Source organism: Chelonia mydas, chromosome 14 (genome assembly GCF_015237465.2).
Source record: "Chelonia mydas isolate rCheMyd1 chromosome 14, rCheMyd1.pri.v2, whole genome shotgun sequence".
In the NCBI taxonomy this organism is placed as follows: Eukaryota; Metazoa; Chordata; order Testudines; family Cheloniidae; genus Chelonia; species Chelonia mydas.
In genome coordinates, this window is record NC_051254.2 from 13,976,529 (window position 1) to 14,000,621 (window position 24,093).

Sequence of the window (24,093 nt, forward strand, 5' to 3'; positions counted from 1 at the left end):
AGTGGACTGCAGCTAATGAAATCACCTATTGTGGTGCAGGTGTGTTGGAGGGTGCTGCGTTAAAGATGGCGTTGGAACATAACTGGAAAAATGTCTTGACTCTCAGCTGCCCATTAGATTGTCCCCTGGTGCATGGTTGGGAAATTTGCAATGTCCTGGGCTGGGGGAGATCGGCTGCAGATGGTTTGATAAGTGGGAGGGCCAGAGCCCTTGTTAGGGGAGGGGTCTGTCATGCTACAGTAGTTGGAACTTTCAGAGGACTCAGGAGGAAGGTGGGTGAGTATCTCTGTTTCATGCTTTTGGCCCAGAGCTGCAGATTTAGCTAGTCTTCCAAAAGCATTGGTGCACATTTTTAAAATGCACAGGTTACATTTAAGTGGGTGGGTGAACAAAGCTTATTAAGGTGAAGGAAACCCGGCAGTTGGAGAGGAAGCCAAAGCAGGGTGTTGTTTCTAGCCAGAGCTTTACAAACCCTTAACTGACAGTGGCAGTGTCATAGAATATCCGGGTTGGAAGGGACCTCAGGAGGTCATCTAGTCCAACCCCCTGCTCAAAGCAGGACCAATCCCCAACTAAATCATCCCAGCCAGGGCTTTGTCAAGCCTGACCTTAAAAACTTCTAAGGAAGGAGATTCCACCACCTCCCTAGGTAACGCATTCCAGTGTTTCACCACCCTCCTAGTGAAAGTTTTTCCTAATATCCAACCTAAATGTCCCGAAAGGAAAAACAGACCAACTAAGGTGCAATCAGAGCTATTTTACAGCCCTGGGCAAAGATCCTTTCCTGCCTTAAAATGACTGGCCCTTTTCTGAGGAGCTACCTCTGGGGCATTGAGCAGGGCTGAGGGGGGCTAGGATAGAGAGAGGGCTATATATAATCATGACTGAGGTGGAGAAAGTGAATAAGTGTCATTTACCCCTTCATGTAACACAGGAACCAGGGGTCACCCAGTGAAATCAATAGGTAGCAGGCTTAAACTAAAAGGACGCATTTCTTCACCCAGCACATGGTCAACCTGTGGAACTCATTGCCAGGGATCTTGTGTATAAGGGGTGGGGGCAGAGACACTTGAATGTCCATGTTCATTAACATTTGATGGAAAAACAGGGCAAAAATTCCATGGACATACCATGCCATTCTTCACCCCACTCTGATTTGAGGCTTCTCTGCAGCTTTAGCCTAGCTGAGTGCCAGGGAAATGAAATACTCCTGGTGTGGTAATGCCAGCAGGGGGTTATTTCAATAACCTTCCAGGGAGCAGCTGGGGAGAGGAGCAAGTGTATGATGCAAGCAAACAGCCAAAGTAATCTGCAGGGCAGAATACGTGCCTCCCTTTGAGCCATTTGGGGAATCCAGACAAATAATGGAAACACTTTAGAAATCAGGAGCACCCTGCAACCATGTCATTGATCAGAAGTGGGGCATGCTTGTAATAATAGCAGGGCTCGACAGGTCTTCATTCTGCCCGTAAATTCTAATGAATTGAACTGAGAAGCAGGCTCAGACATCCACACCTTCCTGTCTAGGCCCTGCAGTCCACAGCTGTCTGCCCTTTCCTCCCCTGCAATACCCCTGCCCTCACACCCACAGATCCAGGGCTGTAATTTTAGGCTGCCTCATGGAGGGTTCTGCTGGCATTTGAACCCAGGACCTCAGGCAAGAGCCATGCCACAGGGCCGTGCAGCCCACCTCCATGGATCCAGCGGCCCAGCTCCAGGGATGATGGATTTCCCCCTGAGTCTGGATCTTTTATCTGTCCCCAGATGCTGCTTGCAAGCAGCACCCCCAAAGATCCCAGGGGTGAAGACCACTGCTGTGACAATGGACAAGAACAAGGGCCTGCTGGTTAAATGAGTGTCGTTCTCCGTTAAGGAGCCACCAGGTCGGAAATAGAGGCATGGATGACTGGGGGCATCCACAAATAAGCAGCAGCCCTGGGAGAAAAGCCTATTTTGTTTGTAGAAGCTTTGCAGGGGGTCAGGTCACGGCTGCATAGGGCAATACCCTCCCCCCTGGAAAATGACAGGCCCTGACTTTGCTGAGCTAGTGACCAGTGGAAGCAGATTCTGCGGAGGCAGGTAGCTGTTGCTCAAGACCTCGGATTTCACAGATCATATTTCCATACACGGAGCAAATCTCTCCATTCAGATCTGCTCTCCAAACCTCTCGACTTCAGCACTCTTCTGCTCACTAGGCATTTGGGGAATTATTTATTTACTCACTACAGCTGAAGGCTTAGAGGGAAGATTTCTCTCGTAACTATTGCTGGTGAGGTAGCAGGAAGGAGCTGGTGGACAAAGCACATGTGAGTTTCTCAGGGGCCCCTGCTCTGTGCATGGGGTGGGGGGGAATAGAGAGAGAAATCAGCCAGCGGTTGTGTTTAGAGAACTCTTGGCCCCAGACACTGCACTGAATTGCTGCTGAGCTCCAGGGTGGAAACAAAGGGCACAATAGCAACACCACCTTGAGGAATCCCAAACTGTTCCCAGGGTCAGCTGCAAATGCCAGAGCCACCAGATCAGCTCCCTTGACCCACCTCAACCAGGAGACACCAGGTTGGGGTTTTTTTAACTCTTTTGAGGCCTTCTTTCCAGTCTATGGCAACTTCCCCAGTGAGCGCCCAGTGCTCTCTGGACCTGGATGGAGATCATGCTAGTGGGGGAGCGTGGACGACAGGAGCAAGGAAGGTGGGGGGAAGGTGCTACTGGGTGGAGAGAATCTTGAGGCGGTTGACAAGGGTCCTGGGTGTCTCAGGTGGAGGAAGCACAGGAGAAGATGGAGGGTTTCAGGCAGATGCCATAGGACTGAGGATATGGTGAACGGGGTTAGGGATATACAACAGAACCTCCCTAGTTCATATGCGTGACTGGGCAAATCCCTGGGGAATTGATACGTTTTGCAAATTAGTGAGTAAGCAAACAAGCACGGTAGCAAATCATCTGTGTTGACGCACGCTGTCTTTGTTTAGACAGCCGCTGTTCCGTTTTGTTTCTTTCTGCTGGGTCTTCCGAGCTCGCTCGCTGACGTACTGCAAGGTTTTCTTGCAAGAAGGAGCAACGTGTCAGTAACAGGAGGCAAGTGCGACTGTCTGCCTCTGCTGTTACAAAAATCTCTGCAGTGGTGAAGTGGGGTGAGAGGGCTGGGGTGCGGGGGCAGCTTATGGATCAGAGAAGTAAGTGAGATTTATGTAGGAAGTGCCAGTGGCTAGGCAGCAAGTGCTCACTGGCTGAGGCATTTCACACTGCTCATAATTGTCTCCGCACCGCCTGTTTGCTGTGTCTTGCTTTATTATTGAATGATTAACTCCCTATGAAAGGGACTTTTTGTGAGCGTACATCACACGGCATCAAGGGCCTGGATCGCTCAGCACGACCATGATACGAGGTGCCACCATGGTCTGTAATGAACTAGTCACAGTAGTGCTGCCCGCCTACAAATTCATGTATATATTTTTCTCAACTCCAATTCCCCCTTCTTTGTTATTTCTAACACCTCAGGTTACCAAGGCTGAGAGGAACATGCATTTCCTGTCGTCCCCCTTTTTTCCTTTTTCTCTAGAGTCTGAAAAATCAAACTAGTCAGGATCACTTCTGTTTTTTAGCCAGTTTCACTCCTGAGCTCTGGGCTGCAATGTAAATGCAGCAGAAGGGGGTTGGTTTGTTTTCCTGGTGCTGTCACTTTAATGCCAGCGCTGTACAGCTGGACCTGTTTGCAAGGGGAGAATCAACAGCTTTGCTTTAACAACTGGCCTCTCAGGGCTGGTCATGGAGGCCGGAGCGCTCTGCCCTTTCTGGGCAAAGCAGGTGCGTCAGTCTGCCTGTGGGGGTGCCTGCAGTTCCACTGCTCTCCTCTGTGGGGCGCTGTTGCTATGCAGCCTCAGCACTGGGTCCAAAGCTGAGGGGACCCCAGCAGTAAAACCAGCAATGATGGGGTTGAAGGCAGCACCTCCAAAGCAATGGGGTGCTGGACGGTGCAGGACAGATTCAGGGACAGGCAATGACAGGGGTTTAGCCTACAACAAGGAAGGGGCAAGGACCCAGGCCTCAGAAGGGGCAGGAGTGGAGGGGCTTGGAGGTGGGAAGAGGATGTCCACAGCAGCCGGAGCCAGGTGCCGCAGGGGGAGCGAAGAGAGCCCAGCGCTGGAAGAAGCCACTCCGTGCCTAGCCAGCTGTGTCTGCACTTCCCTGGCAGTGAACTGCTCTCGCTCGGGGCTGGCAGAGGTTCCTCCGGGAGAGCCCTGCTCCTGGAGAGTGACCATTCTGTGAGTACCTCGCGGCTGCCTGGAAAGGGTGCCGCTTTTGGAGGGGCTGTGCCTCCAGCCTGTGCTCTTGGGAGGGGAGGAACCGCCCACGCAGGGAGAGGGCTGCAGTGTGTTTACAGGTGCTCTGCAGTGCTGGCCCCACGAGGCGGGGGAGCACCTGTCCTGGAGGAGGCTGCTTTGATGGAATGTTAATGAAATCCCAGGGTGCTGCCCAGCTGATCCTGAGGGCCTGCCAAGGAATGTGCACTCCTCCTCTGGCTCCCTTCGGCCTTTGAACTCTGGAGAAAGGGCCTGCAGGATCTCAGGGAGACAGCAGTGCTTTAAGAGAAGGAGTACTTGTGGCACCTTAGAGACTAACCAATTTATTTGAGCATAAGCTTTCGTGATGCATCCGATGAAGTGAGCTGTAGCTCACGAAAGCTTATGCTCAAATAAATTGGTTAGTCTCTAAGGTGCCACAAGTCCTCCTTTTCTTTTTGTGAAGACAGACTAACATGGCTGTTACTCTGAAAGCAGTGCTTTAGACACCTCTCCTGACGCTCCCCCCCCCCCCCCCCCAACCCCAGGCAGATGCTGCATTCTCAGACCCCTCTCAGAGGCAGTCAGGGAATTACTGCATTGCACAAAGAATCCCAGGTGCCTGCACCAGGATGTCAGCCCTTGACCCAAGGATGCCCTCCCAGGCACTGGGGCCAAGTGGTTAGAGCATGGGACTGGGACTCAGGAAACCTGGTTTGAAGGCCCATCCCTTCTACTGATTCAGTGACCTTGAGCAAATCACAGCTCCTGTATGCCTCAGCTCGCATAGCTGTAAAACAGGAATAATAATGCGTCACCCACCCTTATAAAGCACGTGGAGATTGCTGGGAGGACCATGCTGTACAAGTACACAGTGTTAATCTTTAGTGATTATTCTTTAATGGCAGCTGTGCTCGTCTGAGCTGCTAGAGTAGGATAAAGTGACGGCAGCATCCCAAGGACATTGCACCCACATTCATGATACCAGTTTAAAGCGAGCCAGATGACTGGCGTCCACACGTGCAGGTTGGCGACCGTGTTGGTTTCGATCACAGTTCTCATTGCATGCTCTCTGGAGGACAAGGGCTCTGCAGTAAGCTGGTTTCGTTAACATTGTTGCAAATGAAACTGCTTTCCGGATCAATTTAGTTTTTCAGCAGACAGGCCCAAGTCAGCGTCTCCGAATGGCTCGCTCAGTTCCCTGTCCTGAGGGACCTTGCTCTCATTGATGCATATTAGATGGCAAACAAACCTCAAAGGCAGGGTAATTTCTGGGGATGGATGGTCCTTAATTTAAAGCAGGGAGTATAGCCTAGTCTGAGCCCCAAACTGCTGGACAAGAGAACTGGGTTCTATTCTTGACTCAGCCACTGCCTCGCTTCAGGCACGCTACTTAACTGTGCTGTGTCTCAGTTTCCCTGAATGTTATATAGCTCCCCAGGAGGGGTTGTGAGCCTTCCGTAACATGTCCTGATGCACAGGTGCTACAGAAGGCTGGAGCCTTTCTTTATTTCTTACCAGGGTCTGGCACTTCCTGCCTCCAGTGGCTGAAGGGAAGGGAGGGGTTGGTTTAGAAAAGTGCTACCATGGAGAAGGTATGGGCCTCTGGGGGGCCCTGTCAGAAGAGATGGTTCTGTGGCAAGCATCCCTAAGGAGCTCCAGCCAATGGCCCTCCAGATGCATTGGCACCTCAGGCTGTGTCAACGTGGCTGGATGAAACCCATAAATCAATATTTATCTCCTCGTTCCCATCAATCACCATGGCAATGAGGCCTGATCACCCACAGTTTGCAGGCACAAAGCTGTCTCCTGGGACAACAGAACAGGCTGTTTGTATCCCTACTGGCTGCAGTAGACTTGGGGCTGGTCACCTGGGCAGCCCTGGTTACCGTCACCCTGAAGATGGTGGCTGGGCAGGCCTGCAATGCCTTGGCATGGAGATGGTCCTGCCAGAGGGTTCCTCTCCACCCAGTTGAGTTGGCCTTACTTCACCGAATGACCTTCTAAGTGAGCTCCCCTCTTGCCTCAAGGGGTTTCCCATTAAAACTCCCTCCAGTGCAGCCTATAACCAAGGGGGGGGCATCCAAAACCCCAGATCCAAGCGCCCCCAAAGTGCAGGGTGGGGGGATTTGATGTCTGAAGCCAGATTGCAAACAGCTCCTCCTTATAATGGGCCAGACCAATAGCTCAGATCTTCCCTCCTGGACTAGGGTCTGTTGGAGACCCAGGTCTGAATATTGCTAGTCTGCATGCTCCAGTACAAGCCCAATAACATGCTGGCACAGACCCCTGCCTCCTCCCAGTGGAACCTGATTGGTTCCACTGCAGGGACCCCCAGAGAGGGAGACCCTGGAGGTCCCTTTTGCAGCCACTGCAAGTACCTGGGGCCTGATGATTGAAGGGTGAGGAGCTTTAATTTCCCCCCGATGTAACCATGGCTTCCCCCCACCCCCGACGTTCTCCTTGTGGATTCTGAGGGAAGAGTCTCCCAGCAGCAGGGGGTGGATGTTTGCTGCAAAGGAATGTTGACTTTATTAAAACATCCAGCTACGGCACGATAAGCAACCCCCACCCCTTGCTGCCCCTGCCCAACATACCAGTGAGGAACCTGGCAGAGCCTGAGATCTCACGGCAGAAGCACTTAGACAGCGGCTTCTGGGGGAAACATGCGTGGAGGATAGTTAAGCACATTCCTGAGGTTCCCTTCATGGGGTGGCTTCTGGATCGGATTAAAACGCAGGCTCAGAGTCCTGGAGAACCCAGAGCAGGCGTCCCAGCCCCCTTGTGTCCATGTGGTGGTTGCAGAGAACCCAGGGCAGGTTTCTCAATCCCCAGTCAGAAAACGGAGGCACAGTCAAATTAAACGACCTGCCCAAGGCCTCGTGGCAAGTCAGTGGCAGAGCAGTGATCAGATTCCCCCAGCCTCCCAACCCCCCATCCGGCACTTAAGCTATTAGAGCGTGTGGCCTCTTGGGTGAGGGGCATGTGGTTCGGGGTTTCCCTGTGAACGTTTCGTACAGCCAGTCGTCGCTATGGAGCAGTGCGAGGGCCTACGCTGGGTACAAATAACTCTTTGCTTTCAATGCAGGGACCTGTCCCACAACCACCTGAGCAAAGTCCGAGCAGAGGAGCTTGCTGGATACCCCAGCCTCCAGGTGCTGTAAGTAACTCCCTAGCCAGAGGCCCAACCCCTTCCCCTTCGGCTTGCATCACTCAGTTCACAATCTGATATTTGGTGGCAAGAAAGGGCCACTGGCAATGTTCTCAGCCCAGAGGCTCGACAGCCCACGAGGCTGATGCTACCAGCATCTGCAGCTGGGCATGGGGGAGCCCCTCCTAAAGCTTGCTGGCTATGGTGGGGGTGACAGTATCCAGGAGCCGTGCTTCTTTTGAGCTCTGCAGCAGCCCATTGCCCGCTGCGTGCTAGCCCCGAGCTTTCCAGGACCATCCCCCAGCGGCAGCTGCTCCCTCCTGAGGGTGCATCTGGGCCCAGAGCTGTCTCTCCTTCCTCACCCGGGTCTCCTCTCTGGTCTCTCCTTGGCAGGGATTTGAGCTACAACTGTATCCGCACCATAGAGGAAGGAGCCTTCCGCCACCTGGGCAGACTGCAGTCGCTGTACGGTTATGTGCCTTCCCTCAGACCTCTCTCTACCTGTCTCCGTTTCTTCTGTCACCCTGCCTTGGGTGCATTTGTCCCTGTCCCTCCTCTCTCCATCCCTGTATCCCTCTGACCCTCCCCCCACCCCCATTTTGGTATCATGAGCTTATTTCTCCCATTTTGGGGGTGGGGCTCTCTGCACAAACAGAGGGAAGTGTTTTGAGGTCCCGGACCTCCCTCCTCACTGCCCTCCCCTCTCCTCCCACAGCAAGCTCGTCTCTAACAGCCTCGTGTGTAGCTGTGCCTTGCGCTGGCTCGGGGCCTGGGTGCGAGAGAAGGGCCCGGCGCTCGTGCGCGATGCGGAGCTGCTCCATTGCTTCCAGCCAGCAGCCTCCAGCAGCATCGGGCTACTGAGGGCGGATTTCTCAGCTCTGACCTGTGGTGAGTGACCCCACCACCACCATGGCACCCCCTGCACTGATGGAGAGGCTGGGCTGGGCGGGGAGGAAGATCTCAGATGCGGGATGGAATTCCAAGCATGGAACAAATCTGCGAGGTGTCTGCCCCCCCACAACCCCAGCCCATGCGAGTCCGACAGAGCATCCCAAGCATGTGTTATGAATATGTAGGGGGGTGGAGGAATTCCTCAGATAAACAGTGTTTTGACTGTCCCCTCTGGTGCTCAGTGGTAGTGAGGGAACTGCCTTCGTCCAGCACCTCCTTTGTATCTCTGGACTCTGGCTGCACCTGAGAAAACCGAGAGCTGTGTAACTCACAGGCTGCCAAAGCGTGCAGCCTCTCTGGCTCTCAGCAGTCCAGCTCTAGGGACGCTTCGTCTGTCTCTGTTCTGTTCCCCTTTTGGAAAGACTCTGGGAGTTTTCCCCTTGTGAGGTCAGGATGCCCCTTCCCGTAGCGACAACCCCTCCGTCAGCCAAGCACAGATATCCAGACTGTGCGGCAAAGCAAAATCACAGAGCAAAGCACTGTAGGGCGTGGCTCAGCAAGCTGGCCTGGGGGACTGATGCAGACACAGGATACTGCTGATTGAGACCAAGAGGGGAGCTGGAGAAGAGTAACGGGGAGGATGAAGGGGAGAGAATCCACAGGGAAAGCTGGGTCAGACCAGGAGGATCTAGATGGGATAGAGAAACTGGGTGAGAGTAAGAAGGGTCAGACCAAAAAACTGCTTCAGGGTTAAAGAAAGAAGAGGTGACCCAGAAGGAGGTCACGTAAGGTCCCAGATAGCCTAGCTGCTGGAAGCCAACTCCATGTGCAAAGCGTTGTGTGATGAGGGGTGGCTTATTATAAATGTAGGGCGAAGTCCTGGCTCCTCCTACATCACCAGGAGTTTTGCTGTGGAGCCAGGATTTCACCCTTTGACGGGGTCTATGAATGTCAACAGGAAAGGGGCGAGAGGGAATTCGGAGACTAACACATCAAAGGCCCTGTGCAGTTGCAGAGTTATGCCTAAGAGGCGAGCTGATTTTCCCAAACCTGCCAAAGGGGGGAGCAAGTCCATGGCCAGTGTGATGTAAACTAAAGAACAGCTCACCAGAGTTTGCTGAAACTTTAAAAGAAAAATCACCTTTGGAATAAAAGGAAGCGTGAGACATTTCAACCCAGAAAGGAACTTTTAGAGGAAGTTTGAAAGGAGGGGACCCAGTGGTTTGCAAAAGAGATGGCCCTGAGCCGCAGGATCCAACCCCTCACCAGGAATTCTAACCCCCTGGAGTCCAGGGGTGGCCGGGGTTTGGAATGGGCCTATCCGGAGTTCAAGGGAATGGCAGCAGGCCTGATTCACCAGTGCTGGCACTTCGTGGTGTTCTTTACATCTGTGCCAGGGAGCGGATACTAGGTGCAAAAGGCCACTAAAGCCAAGTTCGCCAAGTGGGAGCAATTCATCCCCACTCTGAGCAGGTGTAAAGGGTGACCCAAAGTTCCAGGCAGTGCAGAACCAGGGATCGGTTTCCAGCAAAGCCTTTGCAATTAGCTCGCCTTTGCAGTTTTGGTTAGCGCCTCTGTGTAGGGTTTGCATTTGGGCTCAAATTTCTTTGTGTGATCTGAGCTCCTCGCCTTGTTGAGCTCTCTACACCTTCTCTAATAACAGCCCAGCCAAGGGTTCACCTAGCTCGGTTTCCCTTTCAGCCACTGATTTTATCTCCTGTGTGAAGGACCCAGAGACCAGGAGAGAGACAGTCCTGCTCTACTCCTACCTCCACCCCGGCACGCAGAGTCAGGCCTCTTGCCACGCGCTCTGCTCTCAAAAGGCGCACACCCATTATGGCCTGGACTTGAAGGACCGCTGCCTGTGTGGGTCACTAGGCAGCAGAGGGCCCGTGGACTGTGGGAAAGTGTGCTCCAATGAAATCCCGAGCCAAGTGTGCAATCGAACGGTTGTCCATGCCGTGTACCCTGTCCAGGTAATCGCACCATGAGTTAGGACCGTGTCTCGTCCGAGGGTATATCTACCCAGCAAAAGCGGTGTGGGGGCTGGTCTGCCTGAGCTAGCTTGAATCCAGCCGGCACAGGTACCAACAGCAGTGAAGATAGTGCGGCGCGGGCTTGGGAGCTGAGGACTTACCCAGGGTCTGTGCCAGGCGTGTCCGACCCGCACTGGACCCGAGCTGCGCTGACTTCCCTGCTTTTGTTACCCAAGCTAGCTTTGGTAGGCTAGCCCATGTGCAGCTTTTGTTGGGTAGATAGACCTGGAGTGTGAAGTATTTCTCCTCCCCAGCCAGTGGGGACAGGCTGCTGCTCTGCGACAACTGGCATTGGGAGAGGTTTTCAGCTGGAGCATGTGCTTGCTGGAGGTGGGCTTATGGCACCTTCTACTCTCCGAGAGTAGAAGGAAAGGTGGCTAGCGGGAGCTCCAGACGGGGGTTTAGGGTGTTGGATGGAGCCCCCACCTGACAGAGAGGGGTTGGAGACAGGCCCCGTCCAGTGTGGGGCAGAGAGGCTGTGGGAACGAGAGAGATGGAAAAGGGCCCTCCCATGGCATGCTGGGGGATGGGGATCGGAGATGTGATTGTTATCCATACCCATGTTGTTCTGCGTCTGATTCCCTCTTTCCCCTCTGTCAGGTGAGCCTCTCGTTCTCTGCTCGGACCCATTACAGTCTCCATGAGGTGATTGAATTCACCGCTGAGACCCCGCTGCCTGGGACCCTGTACACCTGGGACTTTGGAGACGGAGGGGAGCAGTTCTCCAGCAGCAGCCCGAGAGCTCAACATACGTATGCCCTCCCTGGCATCTATGTGGTGACAGTCAGGGCTCAGGTTGGGGAGAGGTCCCTGCTACATAGAGCTGCGGTCAGTGTGATCCTGCCTGTGGGGCCGGTGGGCATCGAGTGCCCCAGGGCAGTGGGGAGAGGAGAGAGCATCAACATCGGGATCCACACCCAGCAGGGCACTGACCTCTCCGTCCTCTGGAGGATGAAGATGCCAAGTGGACAAGAGACTCTGGGTGAGCTATTGCAAGGCGTTTATTTGGGATCGGTGTTGGTTTTTTCCCCCCTGAGTTGGGGAACTGGTCGGGGAACTTCCATGGCATGTGGCAGTGCTGGGTATTGGAGGAAGAATGGCAGGTTGTGACCCTGTCCTTCCTGCTCCCTTCCCTTCTGCCCCAGGTCGCGCACTGCAAAAAGGAGAAGACAACAGCAGCAGCACAAGGCCCTGCAGGGCAGCCTGGGAAGGGCATAAAAGCAGGGCCAGGACAGCACAGTCTGGAGGAGGCGTGGCAGGGCAGCCTGTGAAGGAGGGTCAGTCTCAGGAGATGGGGCAATGCCAGGTGCATTCTGGAGGCCCAGGGGTGCTGTGCTCTGAGGAACAGGTGCAGGAGGCAGACAGAGACAGCTTGGAGAGGGGTGCTGCGGTCCCAGGGAGCAGAGAGGAATGGCTGAGGGAGTGCCCTGGTCTCAGTGAGTCAGGGAAGCAGTGGAGGCGACCTGGTGGGCACTGCTGTACGGGGGGGGGGAGGGTAGGAAGAGGATCAGGTTAAAACCAGCTGCCTGTCTGTGTGAGGAAAGCTCCCGCCACGCAGACCTTTAGAGAAGGGAGGGCCACAGCTGCGTATCCAGGGAGACTTGTAGCAGCCACAAAGAAAGGGTTTAAAAAAATAGCTGCCAAGTAAAGCCCTATAAAAGTGATCAACGTACTGCAGAAGACAGCAAAGTCAGTGAGGGGAGAGAGCTTACAGCACCGGGGACACAGACAGAGTGAGAAGAGGTTCAGAGGGACATCGAAGGGGTAATTCTCACACAGAGAGAGAGAATGCAGCTCAGCATTGCCTTAGCCCAGATGCCACTGTGATGGGCCTACTAGGAAACCCTAGACAGACAGGTCATTTCCATGGCCCTTGTGTGGATCCTTCTCTCGGAGACTATGGTACCCTGCGGAGCTGCATGGCAGGGGTGATGCTGAGCCAGGGCTTGCAGCTAGGCTGGCTGCTCCTCCTCCTGCTGGACAGAGGGACTGCTGGTACCTGGGGCCTTGTCTGTGGTGAGTGAGTAGGGCAAAGGTCCCCAGCGGTGAGTGGTGGGGAGCTGAGAGGACAGCACTTCCCTGCTGGGGCAGAATCTCTGTTGTGCAGGGTCTATTGCTGCTCGGCTGGGCTCGCAGCAGAGCGCAGTGGTGACTCTGGTACGCTCAGCAGCTCTCAAGGGGCATCTGGGCAGAGGCACCTGGCATGTTTAAGCTTAAATGTTGGTTCATGTTGAAACAAACGGAAAGGAGAACGCGAGAGCTTGGATTGACTTTGCCATGTGGTCTCCTGTAGTCGAATTCTGCCCTGCAGCGTCTTGGACCTCAGCCCCTTGTGTTCTCCTTCTCTGTAAAACCAGAGTGACTGAGGACATCTTGCGCGTGCAGCCTGTAAGAGGCAGCATGAGCAGCCAGGGTGAGACAATAGGGTCTCTGTGGAATTGTAGAAGGTGATGCCCATATGGTGTCCGCTCTCAGCCCTCGGGGAGCAGACCGATAGTTCAGGGACTCCAATATCCTCTCTTCAAGAGTGGCCAACGTTGGGTGCTTCAGAGGAAGAGAGGAACCCTTAACAATGCACTTCATTGTGCATTATTTTTGCAAAGGGGGATAGCCTATGAGATCGGAGTCTTCAGCTTGTACAATTGCAGGTGGCTTCTTAATCTTCCACCTACTCTCTTTCTGAAATGCTCTAAGCTCTTGGTTCGCAACAGCTCAGTAGTAGCTAGCAAATGTCTGGCTATGCAGCCGAAGCCATGGAAGGCTCTGAGCACCTCTTACTTGCCTGAGTCTTCCTCGTAATGGTTGAGCACTGACCCCTTTTCTTTCTGGTTTGCAGTAACTCTTCCCACTGGGAGAGCAGCTCCATGCAGTCAGTTGTTGATACTGCACTGGGCTCTTGCCTTGGTGATGAGCTTCTGGCCATGCCTTTGGCACTAGGCTATGGGCATTCTCTAGGTTCTTGGTCATGCCCAGCGGCATAGGTTAGGACTATGGAGCAAGCCATTGGTGCAAGCCCATTGTATAGATAATTGATATACCTGGCCAATGTACTTCACATTTACTACTAGATCATCCCATTGTAGTGTCCTTGGGACAGGGACTCTGGGGCTGGACATGCTGAATGCTCAGGTGCCCTGGGCTCTCTGGCTCTGTGTGCCTTGCAAGACAAGTTCCCAGTGTTCCCTCTAATTGTTTATGTCCATGTGCGGAATGAATTTTGTTATGTGCACCAATATGGAGGTGATGTGCGACACAACACCTTCATATTGGTGCACATAACAAAATTCATGTGGTGGGGGTGGGGCCGAGGGGTTTGGAGTGTGGGAGGGGGCTCAGAGCTGGGGCAGAGGGTTGGGGTGTGGGGGATGAGGGCTCTGGCTAGGGGTGCAGGCTCTGGGGTGGGGCCAGGAATGAGGGATGCAGAGTGCGGGAGGGGGCTCAGGGCTGGGGCAGAGGGTTGGGGTGTGAGGGGTGTGGGCTCTGGGGTGGGGCCAGGGATGAGCCGTTTGGGGGTGCAGGTTGTGGTGGGGCTGTGGTGGGGAGTGAGGACCCCCACCCCGCCGCCCCCAGCCCTCTCTCACTGCAGCAGCTCAGGGCCGGAGAAGAGGCGCCTATCCCCAGCCGCAGCTCCGGTGGGGCTGAGCTGTGCCGAGGGAGGGGCTCCTCTCCCCGGCAGCTCCGGTGGGCCTGGGCCAGGCCGGGAGAGGGGCTCCTCTTCCCCGATGGCGGCACGTCCAGGGCAGGTCCGCACTGGGGGAGAGGCGTCTCTCCCCGCCGCAGCCCTGAGACCCTGCAAGGGGCTTAATAGAGAGCTGCGGGGCCGCGCAGCTTAGAGGGAACTTAGCCAGCGCGCGTGTGTTTGCTTTTGTATTCTTGTGACGGCAGCTCCATGGCGGATGCTGATGCCAGGCCCCTGGGGCAGAAGGTTAGTGAGGCTTGAGGAAACGGAGTATCTAGTCACCTTATCCCAGCAGGTCCTTCCCGGAGCGGAAGGAAACAGAGAGGACAGGCTTGGTCATGTGTGTGGAGTGAAACCCAGGTGACTAGAGCTAGTTGCACAGTGGCTGCAGCTCCTGTTGTGTCCTGCCCAGGACCCATCAGAACGTCTTTCTCTGGAGGCAGACTAGGGCCAAATTCAGCCCTGGCGTAAGCAGACGCAGCTCCCATCAACGTCCGTGGGAAGCTGCATCTGCTTACACCAGGGCTGCAGCTGGTCCTCCATCTCAGCAACAGAAGCTCAAACCTCCGAACCTTTCCCTGCCCCCCAACATGCCACTACCTGGTCCTAGAAGTGTAGAGTTTGGCGTGTTCACTGCCACTATGACCTACTTGCTGTGTTAATACAGCTCTGGCTGGATTCCCTCACCCCAGGCTTTGTCACCCCAGAGAGTCCTGGGAGATGTCCCAGGCGTGTAGTGTGCCCAGAGGGGGAACTGGCACACCATTCTTCTAGGAAGCAAGCTGAGCTGACTCTCCATGCCCAGGGGTGTAGGGATGGGGCAAGGGGAGACGCTGCCCAGTCCCTATAGCCAGTATGAGGTGAGGGAAGCCTGCCCTGGAAGATAATGCTTTGTCCTTATGCCTGGTATGGGGCAAGACAGCTGTGCTGAGTGTGTCTGGAGTGAGGCGGGGAGGCAGGTCCACAGGTTGCTCTCTCTTGTCTGGGGGCTGGGGGCCTGTGCCATGTTCCCAGGCCAGGAGCAGCTGAGCCTGTGGCGTTGGGGCAGTCAGTGCTGCTATCCTACCCCAGGGAGCTGGCTTTGTGCTCCCAGAGCTGGTGTAGGGCAATGGGAATGAGAAGACTCAGCATCGCACCAGGAGACGTGAACACACATATAGCATCAGCACGAGGCTGAGCGAGCCCAACGTAGCAATCTATCAACGGGGGCATCCCTGGTGGCTGCAAGGCCTGCAGTAAAGACTGACCTGGACTCCTCTGTCCTCCCCCTGCACCCCAGCTGCATGTAACCTCCTGATGTTCGGACTGTTTGCGTGGGGCCGGGGGGGCTGGGTTTTGAAGAGCGCTCCCCTGGAGAATGGGGCAGGAGGGACCATGCCCTGCGCCCTGCAGGTGCCTTATTTATATAGTGCTGCAGATGCACGGAAAAGACATAGAGTGAAATCCTGGCCCTGTTGGCCTCAATGGAACTTTTGCCGTTGACTTTGGCGGCGCTGGGATTTCACCCCCCATTTCTGCCTTGAGGAGGCAACACAGACCAGACCAAGTACAGGGCAACCATCCAGTCAGGGGAGAGTACAGAGAGCTGAACCCTGAGGAGACCAGCTCAGAAAGGTTTCCTGAGGGACAAGGCTTTGGGGAGGGATTGGAATGAGGAGAGCGAGGGCTCTGGACCCAGAGAAAGGATAGTCTTGTGGTTAAATCAGTGGACTTGGCTGTAGGAGACCTGCATTCAGTTCCTGGCTCTGCCGCCAATTCCCTGTGTGACCTTGGGCCTGTCACTTACTCTCTCTGCTCCTTGGGCTCTCACAGGGCTGCTGTGGGGAGAAATTTGTGACTGTAGATGAGGTGTTTGTGCACTGTGGTGATGGGGCCATGCAGCTTCCCAGATCGAGATGGGAGACCTTTTCACATGCAAGGGACAACATGAGTGAAGATGCAGAGCAGAAAGTGGGTGTGGGAGGAGGAAATGGGTGTGTTGCAGGTGGGAGTGTGATTTTTGTATTTGCCTGAAGGTGAGAAGGGCGCTGTGCCTGGGAGAACAGACAATGGAGGGGATTTTTTGATCCTAGTCTTATAGGTGCAGGCAGAAGCGTCCGAGTCACCCTCCATCCCATACCCCTCTTTTTCAGGGAGGAGTGGGAGACAGGGAGTAGAAACCATCGGGGGGGGCGGGGATCCAAACCAAGTGCCCCCCCACCCCACTGTAGCAAACTTTTCAAGAGGGCTTGGTCTATCAGAACGGCCCAGCCAAAGCACTGCCAGCAGCCTGTGGATGCCGCTCCTCGGGACGGGGGAGCTAGGAGAGGTTCCTCCCTTGCTGGAGGAATTGATGGGGGCCTGGAACAGATCAAACTTTGTTTAGGGTTGCCATGGCAATGGATTTCTCTGGCTTCCTGTGGAAGGGGCATTTTGGTTGTTGCCAGGAGACCCAGGAATGCCAGACAGGGCACTCGCTGGCTCCCGGGCAACCACGCTGGATACTGTGACGGTCTCATTGATTGGATTGGATTTTTCTTATTCTCTGGTAAGTGTTTTCAACAGAGGGATGTTGGGGCTTAGAAGGCTGGCGCTTAGGTCTGCCAACCGTTGCTTAGGTTCCCGACGCTGGGGTAATAACACACTCGTCATCTCCTACCCCTTATGATGCAGCGCTTTAAATACCAAATTCCATTTTCTCCCCAGTCCTGCTTGTCCTGGCTCTCTCCAAGTTAAACACGTTCTCTTTGGACAAGAGAACAAAAGGCTTTGGGCTTTGGCCATGAAAAATGCAGAGCCTGGAGTCTGGGCTGGGACATCAGCAAATGGGAGATGAGTTCTGGGGTTCTTAACAGCAGAAGGAGTTAAACAGCAGAGGAAGTGGGGGAATTGCACAGACGGGCTAGAAATAGGAGTGGGGGGGCAGAGAGAGAGCAGCTCACTCCCTCCAACCCTGAACGCAGGATTTCTCCTTTGGGTTACCGCCTGCTTCCATTGCCCCCACGTTTGAGGGTTCTTTTGTAATGAAACCTAATACTGACCACAGAGAGCCATTTAAAGCCCCAGTGTCTTGGCCTAGTTTTCTGCTCATGCAATGACCTTCCCCAGGCAGTTTCCATTGGATATTCTAGCTTTCCTGCCTAAGTTACTCCTGTGTGCTTTTAAGCAGCAGCCATGTTCCACCCCAGAGGTGGCTGCAATTCAGTGGTGGCTGAAGTGATTCCTGTATCTGAAATCTGTAAAGTGCTTTAGGATCCTATGGGGTGAAAGATGTCAACTCGATGTAACACTCACTATCATTTAGTTTTCTTTCCTCCTAAACCCAGGATTTTATGTGCTGCAAAAGTTCCCTTACAGAAAAAGGTCCTTTTACTCCCAGTTCTGTTTTCTCCTGAGGGTCAGCTGGATGGCAGCACCTCAAGGTGAGGCTCTGGGTTTCTGTTCCTGTCTCACACCGAATAGTTCCCCTGGAGCTGCCGTTTGCAATTCCTTTGCTTCCTCCATGAGGCAAGTAGGTTTGTCACCTGAAGAGCTTTATCCCAGGCCTCCATCTGCTTCTGGAGTGCAAACAGAGAGGGAGAGCCAGAGCATTATCAACGCTGGCCCTTCTTGATCCTTCTACCTCCGCACTGGGACAACTAGAGCTAATGGGGTGTTGAAAGGAAGGGAGCTCCTGCTATGGTGGGTATCCTCATTATGCTCCTTCAGGCCTTGATACTGCCTTTGCAGAGGGGGCGTTGTTGGGTGTGGAAGAGGCTCATGCCATGGTGCAGATCTCTCCTTGCCGTATGTTACACCAGAGATGGTGACGTGCTAGGTCATAGTGCTGGGGAAGGAAGCCCAAGAGGGTTAGTTACCACCTCCTGACACGCTCCACCAGCCAAGTGTTCCAGAGAGGAATAAGGACCTGCAGGAACGCACTACCAAAGCGGCGGGTAACCTTCCTCAGTCTATGTGGCTGTGCCAAAGCTTATCTCCTTGAGCTACGGTATCAGCTGGAGGAGCTGGCAGTGCTAGGCTCTCTGGAATGTGATTCGCCTTCTACCGCGAGTGCTGTGTCAGGCTGAGCCCGGAAGGTTCACAGTGGAAGTTCTGGCAGCATGGGGACCCTTCTCAGCTGTTGTTCTTAATCTTTAGATGAATCCTGTTGCTCTCAAGGTGGACGGATCCATTTAGAGAATCTGAACTGCTACTGGCTCAGCGACGCCAAGGAAACCTGGCAGGATGCGAGAAGGCTCTGCCAGGGGATCCCCGGTGGAGATCTGGCCGTTGTAAGAACTCAGGAGGTGCAGAGCTTCCTGCAGGAGACTTTCTCTGGGTGCGTATCCTGCTCCAGCCCCATTCTCTTTGCTCTGATTACAATGGTGAAGTCGCTACTACAAAAGTTATTCTTGTTCAGGCACCATGACAATAATACAGGCAAGCTCCTTGTCTCCCCTAGCCCCATCGCCCAAAGGTAGTGTTGGGTACATTACAGTGAGCCAGGCCTAGAGGCAATGTCAGGCAATGTGTGCTGCAATAATAGCCTTTCGCCGGGCTGTCCGGGTGTGGTTGTGTGATGACATAGCTGGATGTAGCTCACACCTTTAAAAAGCACGTGTGGATCCTGACAAAGACGGATCCACTCAAAGCAGGCAACAGGACAAGCGCAATAGCCATTCTGAGCCATAGACATGGTGGGCTGGATTTTTGGAAGTTCTGAGTGCCCACAACTCCGTTTAAAATCCCTGGGAGGGAGCGGCAGGTGCTTAGCACCCCTGGGAATCAAACCTTATGCACACGCTTCAGGGATCCTCTAGGCAGCTGTGCTGGGAATTGTAGGTGAGGTGTAACGACCCAGCCGCCCAGCAGTGGCTTTGGGGAGCCCTGCGAGTTAATGTGGTGCACCCAAATCAAGATGGCTCGGGCCTTTACAGCATGCACTAGTTAATTCACACCAGGGCAGGCTGCAATAGGAGCCATTTCTAGTGCAGAGGAGCCTCCAGGAAATGTGGGGTCTGTGTTTTTGGGGTATCCCTGGAGACAGAACCATGGCCACCCATTCTGACATGTCAGACCTTTTCCTCAGTGTTAGATTGTGGGGTGCTTTTCCTCTGCTGACTGGGGTCGAAGGCACTAACCGCACCACCACCTGCCCCAAGCCCTGCTCCCTTTCCCAGCCACTCCCTGCGTTCTGTGTTGCATTGCTGATGCTGTTTCTCTTTAAGCAGAGGTTCTTTCTGTCTTTCTCCCTGGCAGCGCTGGTGTGGTCTGGATTGGGCTCAGCTCCTTGGGTTCCTTGCGCTGGGTCGATGGGAGCCTTGTGGACTCGTTCCAGAACTGGACCCCCTTCGGTCACCCCGAGGGCAAGGAGGGCTGTGTCCAGATGCACCTCCTCGACCCAGAAGGGGTTTGGAGCAGTAGCCCGTGCTCTGCAAAGTCCTCGTTCCTCTGTGAGAGGAGAGCTGGAGGTACCATATGTCCTGCTGGCACCTGGGGGTGGGAATGTGTTTATTGACTGGACTGGGAGATTACGCTGCAGACCATTGCCAACAGGAATAAAAAGGCATTTCCTTGCAGCCCTTGGAGGAGCTGAGTGCTAAGGTGGGCCGCTGGTATCATAACCCATTGCTTTATACTGCCCTTTCATCCTGGAGGACCCCAATGCTCTTACCAAGGCATGGTCCTATGCTATGAGAAGCTGAGTGCCTCCCAACTCCCAGTGAGGAGGGCCCTGTCATTAATATGTATTTATATTAGTCATGCCTAAGGCTCCCAATGGAGATTGGGGTCCCATTGCGCTAGGTGCTGTACAGACATGTAGCGAGGGACCACCCTTGCCCCAGAGAGCTTACAGGACAGAAGTGTTGTTATCCCTGTTCTAAACTGGGGGGACTGAGGCAGAGAGGGATTAAGTGACTTGCCCAAGGGTCACCCATGGAGTCTGTGGAGGAGCTGGGAACAGAACCCTGAGCACCAAGTCAATCTCTTAACCACAAGGCCACTCTTCCTCTCCACAGTTAGCACCTGAAAGTTGATGCTCTGTAGTGCTCTACCCCAGACCCTGGCAGACTCCCGTGTACTCTGATGGCGGGTGTATGCCAGGGCCATGGGTGTTTCTGAATATACACATGGGTATTTCTGTGTTCGTTCAGCCCATTCACATGGCCCTATTGCTCCCCCCTCAACATGCCCTTTCCTTCCAGTCCCCACCCTGGCAGATCTAGGTCCCAGTTCAGCTAAAGCACGTGTTTACAGATTTGCTGAGTCAAGACCCCAGCGCAGCCAGGTGGATCTCCTACGAGCCTGCCACTTCATCTGTGATGCAAGCTTGCAGCAGGGCCCAACAGAGCTTTAAGCTGGGACATGACCGTCCATGTGCTTTGTCTTTGCAGTCACCCTGCCCAGCCCAGATGTGTTCCTGACGGGCGTGCCGGTGTTCAGCGGAGTCTACAACGTGAGGAACGTCAGCACCGAGCAGCTGCCTCCTCTCCTGGGGCCTGACAGCATTGAGGTAGCGTGCAAACAGAGCCAGAGGGCTGGTGTGTGTGAATGCTGGATGGGTCCATCGGAGACCTCCTCTCCCTTCCCTCTCTAGTCTATATACCTTGCTAAGAAGCCTTTGGGACAGGGCAAACCCTTGGGAAGAGAACACAAATCAACCCAGGAGCACTGCCACGTCAGATGAGGCTGTTCTCTCAATATTTATGGCCCATGGGTTATGGGAAACATCAGAGAGAGCGAGGCTCTGTATTCGCAAACCAGATAACCGTGGCCACGCTTCAGGTCAAGTACTGATCTTTAGGAAGCTTATTTGAACTACACAGGAACATCACAACAGCACAGGTCCCTCCATTACCACCTCACCCTCAACTTCCCCTGCCAGTTCCTTCCAGGAGGCCTCTTTGGACCTCCCTCCTTCACATGTTTATTTCCTGGTCTTGTGTCTTGTAGTTGATGCTCTTTCCAGGCCTCTGGTTCAGCCACGCTGGTATTCTAGTCTCTGTAGACTTCGGGATACGAGGGACAAAGAAGCCTGTTCTGATCCGGTTCCAGATCCTCCGCCCACATTGCAACCCCAACCAACACTTGGTTCCTCCCGGTAAGAGTTCAGCATCCATACCTCTGTCTCTTATTCTCTGATACTCACAGACCATCTGCCTAGACCAATGGGGTTGTGCTGGTGCGTTGGTGGACATTATAAAAGGACAGGGAGAGATTATAGCTGCTTGATAGTCTCTATGCTTAAAGCCTCTGGCTCTGTTTGACTCTTGGTGGGATGCTAAGATAGACTGGTGGGCTCATCCTCACATTTCCCTCCAGACTTCATCTGCGTACTTTGCCCCTCTGGGTTGCATGGAAGGGACAGAAGAACCCTGACAAGCGAGTCTCCCACAACTAGGTGACTTGTGGAGATGGTCGGGAATTTTTCGGTGAACTGTTTTTTCACTGAAAAATGCAGATTCGTCGAAACTGAAACTGGATCAAGGTTGACAAATCTCCCAACTCAAAAAAATTATTGGGGGGGAAAAATGTTTTGAAATTGTCTAAACTTCCCATTTCAAATTTTTCAAAACAAAAGCTCTGTTTTTTTTGAGCCGATACAATTTTTATTTTGAAATGTGAGTCAATTTAGACTAAAAAAAGGGTTAAAGAGAAAAACAGTCAAACTCCAAATGAAGCATTTTGAAATGTTCCGAATAAAATGTTTCCATTTTTTGCAATGGCTTTTCAATTCATGGAAGTTTTCGAAACTTCCAGTTTGGACCCGTATCTTGAAAATGTTCATGTGACAGGAAGTTCATTTCCTGCCCTAGTGCCCTGTAATCACTGTGTGGGCCATATTCATTGATTCATTGGTCTGTTCTCCTTCCTATCCTTTTTTCCATTCTCTGTATTTGTGTTTCAACCTCCTCCTTTTCACACCCATTTCCCCCCCACCCTTTCTCGTTCTCTGCCCGTCCTCCCCACTGTATCTCCTAAGTCAGGGGTGGCCAACCTGAGCCTGAGAAGGAGCCAGAATTTACCAATTTACATTGCCAAAGAGCCACAGTAACATGTCAGCAGCCCCCCCGCCTCACCACCCTCAGCACCTCCTGCCCGCCAGCAGCCCTGCTGATCAGCACCTCCCCCTCCCTCCCCGTGCCTCCTGCCCACTGCGATCAGCTCTTTCGCAGTGTGCAGGAGCTCTGGGATGGAGTAGGGAGGAGCAAGGGTGCAGCAGGCTCAGGGGAGGGGGCAGGAAGGGGTGGAGGCCTTGGGGTAAGGGGTGGAGGGGGGGCAGGGCCTGGGGTTGAGCAGTGGAAAGTTGGCACCTGTAGCTCCAGCTCCGGAGTCGGCGCCTGTAGAAGGAGCCGCATATTAACTTCTGAAGAGCCGCATGCGGCTCCGGAGCCACAAGTTGGCCACCCCGTCCTAAGTGCATTGTGAGCTCAGTAAGGCCAGATCTATGTTAGAAAAGGTTTGCCAGTGTCGCTCTGCCAGCAACCCTCCAAATGGAGAGACCGCTTATATTGGCAAAAATGTGCTTTTGACGGAATAGCTGATACCAGTTTGGTGAACAAAATAAGCTCCACCTGCCAAAGCACCTTTGTGCTGCTATAACTGCATCTACACGAGGGCTTTTGCCAGTAGAGAAATGGGACGCACAAATCACTCCCTCATCAACGTTGCTACACCTGCAAACATTTCTAGTGTTGACCTGGCCGACCATTCCAGTTGGTGCCAGCCTTTGGAACCCACCAGGTTCGGATGCTTTTGAAATGAGACAAAACCAGGGTTCCCAGCACTCTGATTGGTGACACGGTTTGTATCTGACACCCACAAGAGGGTTAATGATCTCCCAGAGGCTGCTGGGAAATGTTTAACAGCATCCTGCCATTAGATTATGCTCCCTCAGTGAGGATGTCCTGAGTAGGATGTTGTGCTTTTATCTGGTGTCCCGTTGGCTGGGGGGTATTGTCACTTTGAGCTTGGGTGGAGCTCAGTCTGAACTGGTTGTTTCTGGTTTATAGTAAAAATAAACACACATGTAGTACTGTCCTGAATCCACAGGCAGCAAAGTGCCAGTGGGCTGGCATGGTCCCTTTGATACCGATGGGAGAAAACAAGGCAGAGACAGGTGGTGACTTGCCAGAGGCCATATAGTCAGTCAGTGGCAAAGCCACGAATAGAACGAACTCCCAGTCAAGTGCCCTGTCCACCAGACCATGCTGCCTCCCAGCTTAGGAAACTCTCTTGCTTCATCCAGCTTGTCCAGATCAAACTTTGGGGTGTTCGAAATCCAGATGTGGCTCCAGATCTAGTTCCAGAACGTGGCCTGGTCCCTTTCTCTCCTTGCTTGCTTGGCTCTGCTAAGTTAGTTGTATGGATTGGAAATGTCGCTACAATATGAATGATTTGTTGGAACACGTGTCTAGGGGAACACATGCCGGTTACAAACCATAACCCAGTTTGCTCCCCCTTTGAGCTCTCCAAATCCAGCGTATCTTGCAGCACGTGTGTTTCTTCCCAGGCTGCGAGCTTCTTCACACGCCATTCGCCTGCTGTCACCCCCGGCCGCTCTGCAACAGCACGGGTCGCTGCCCCAGCGGGCAGCAGTGGTGCCCACTGAGAGAAGGCTGCTTGAACATCTCCAGTCCTTGCAGCTCTTATGCCTTTGAGAATGTGACTTCCAGCATCCTGCCCATCCGAAACCCCCCACGTTACAGCGGGACCCCGCCCTTCTACCAGCCAGTGGCTGACTTCCCCCTGCTCCTCGCTCCCAGCAGCACAAACAGGCATGTCCAGGTAAGTGCTCTCAGGACCTTATTCTGCTGCATCTTCTCTCCCACCTTCTACTGCCCCGTCATCTCCTGCCCTTTCTTCCAAGTGTGTGTGTGTGCGTGTGTGTGTGTGTAAATCCCACTGTGACACCATGATGAGTCTTTGTGGTGATGTGTAATTCAGGCCACATCATCATGTTGAGACACACCGTCACTCTGTGTCAACACCACGTGGTGGTGTGAAGAGACAACCCTCGCACTTGCATTGCGATGCCTGAAATGAACTCTGGGATGGACCCAGGAAAATGAAGGTGTGTCCCAGGAATTTTGGCCA

The 24,093-nt window shown here is 53.7% G+C and overlaps 1 protein-coding gene across 5 annotated transcripts in view; it reads left to right on the forward strand.

Annotated features, from left to right (window-relative positions):
* Positions 1-3,177: 3,177 nt before the first annotated feature.
* The window catches only part of LOC102929294 (polycystin-1), a 64,429-nt gene continuing 43,513 nt past the window's right edge, over positions 3,178-24,093 (forward strand). For 3 of the 5 annotated variants that reach the window (XR_006285939.1, XM_043528976.1, XM_043528974.1), the window contains exons 1-11: positions 3,178-4,262; positions 7,369-7,440; positions 7,825-7,896; positions 8,147-8,319; positions 10,024-10,298; positions 10,959-11,340; positions 18,154-18,334; positions 19,255-19,466; positions 20,391-20,509; positions 20,950-21,097; positions 23,510-23,784. Coding sequence is in view for 4 of the 5 variants with exons in the window: in XM_043528976.1 (XP_043384911.1) it covers positions 3,766-4,262; positions 7,369-7,440; positions 7,825-7,896; positions 8,147-8,319; positions 10,024-10,298; positions 10,959-11,340; positions 18,154-18,334; positions 19,255-19,466; positions 20,391-20,509; positions 20,950-21,097; positions 23,510-23,784 (2,406 nt within the window). In the remaining variant the exon portion in view is untranslated. Of the gene's footprint in view, positions 4,263-7,368; positions 7,441-7,824; positions 7,897-8,146; positions 8,320-10,023; positions 10,299-10,958; positions 11,341-11,913; positions 12,375-18,153; positions 18,335-19,254; positions 19,467-20,390; positions 20,510-20,949; positions 21,098-23,509; positions 23,785-24,093 lie in introns of those variants that run through there. The other 2 variants (XM_043528978.1, XM_043528977.1) reach the window with 2 other exon arrangements.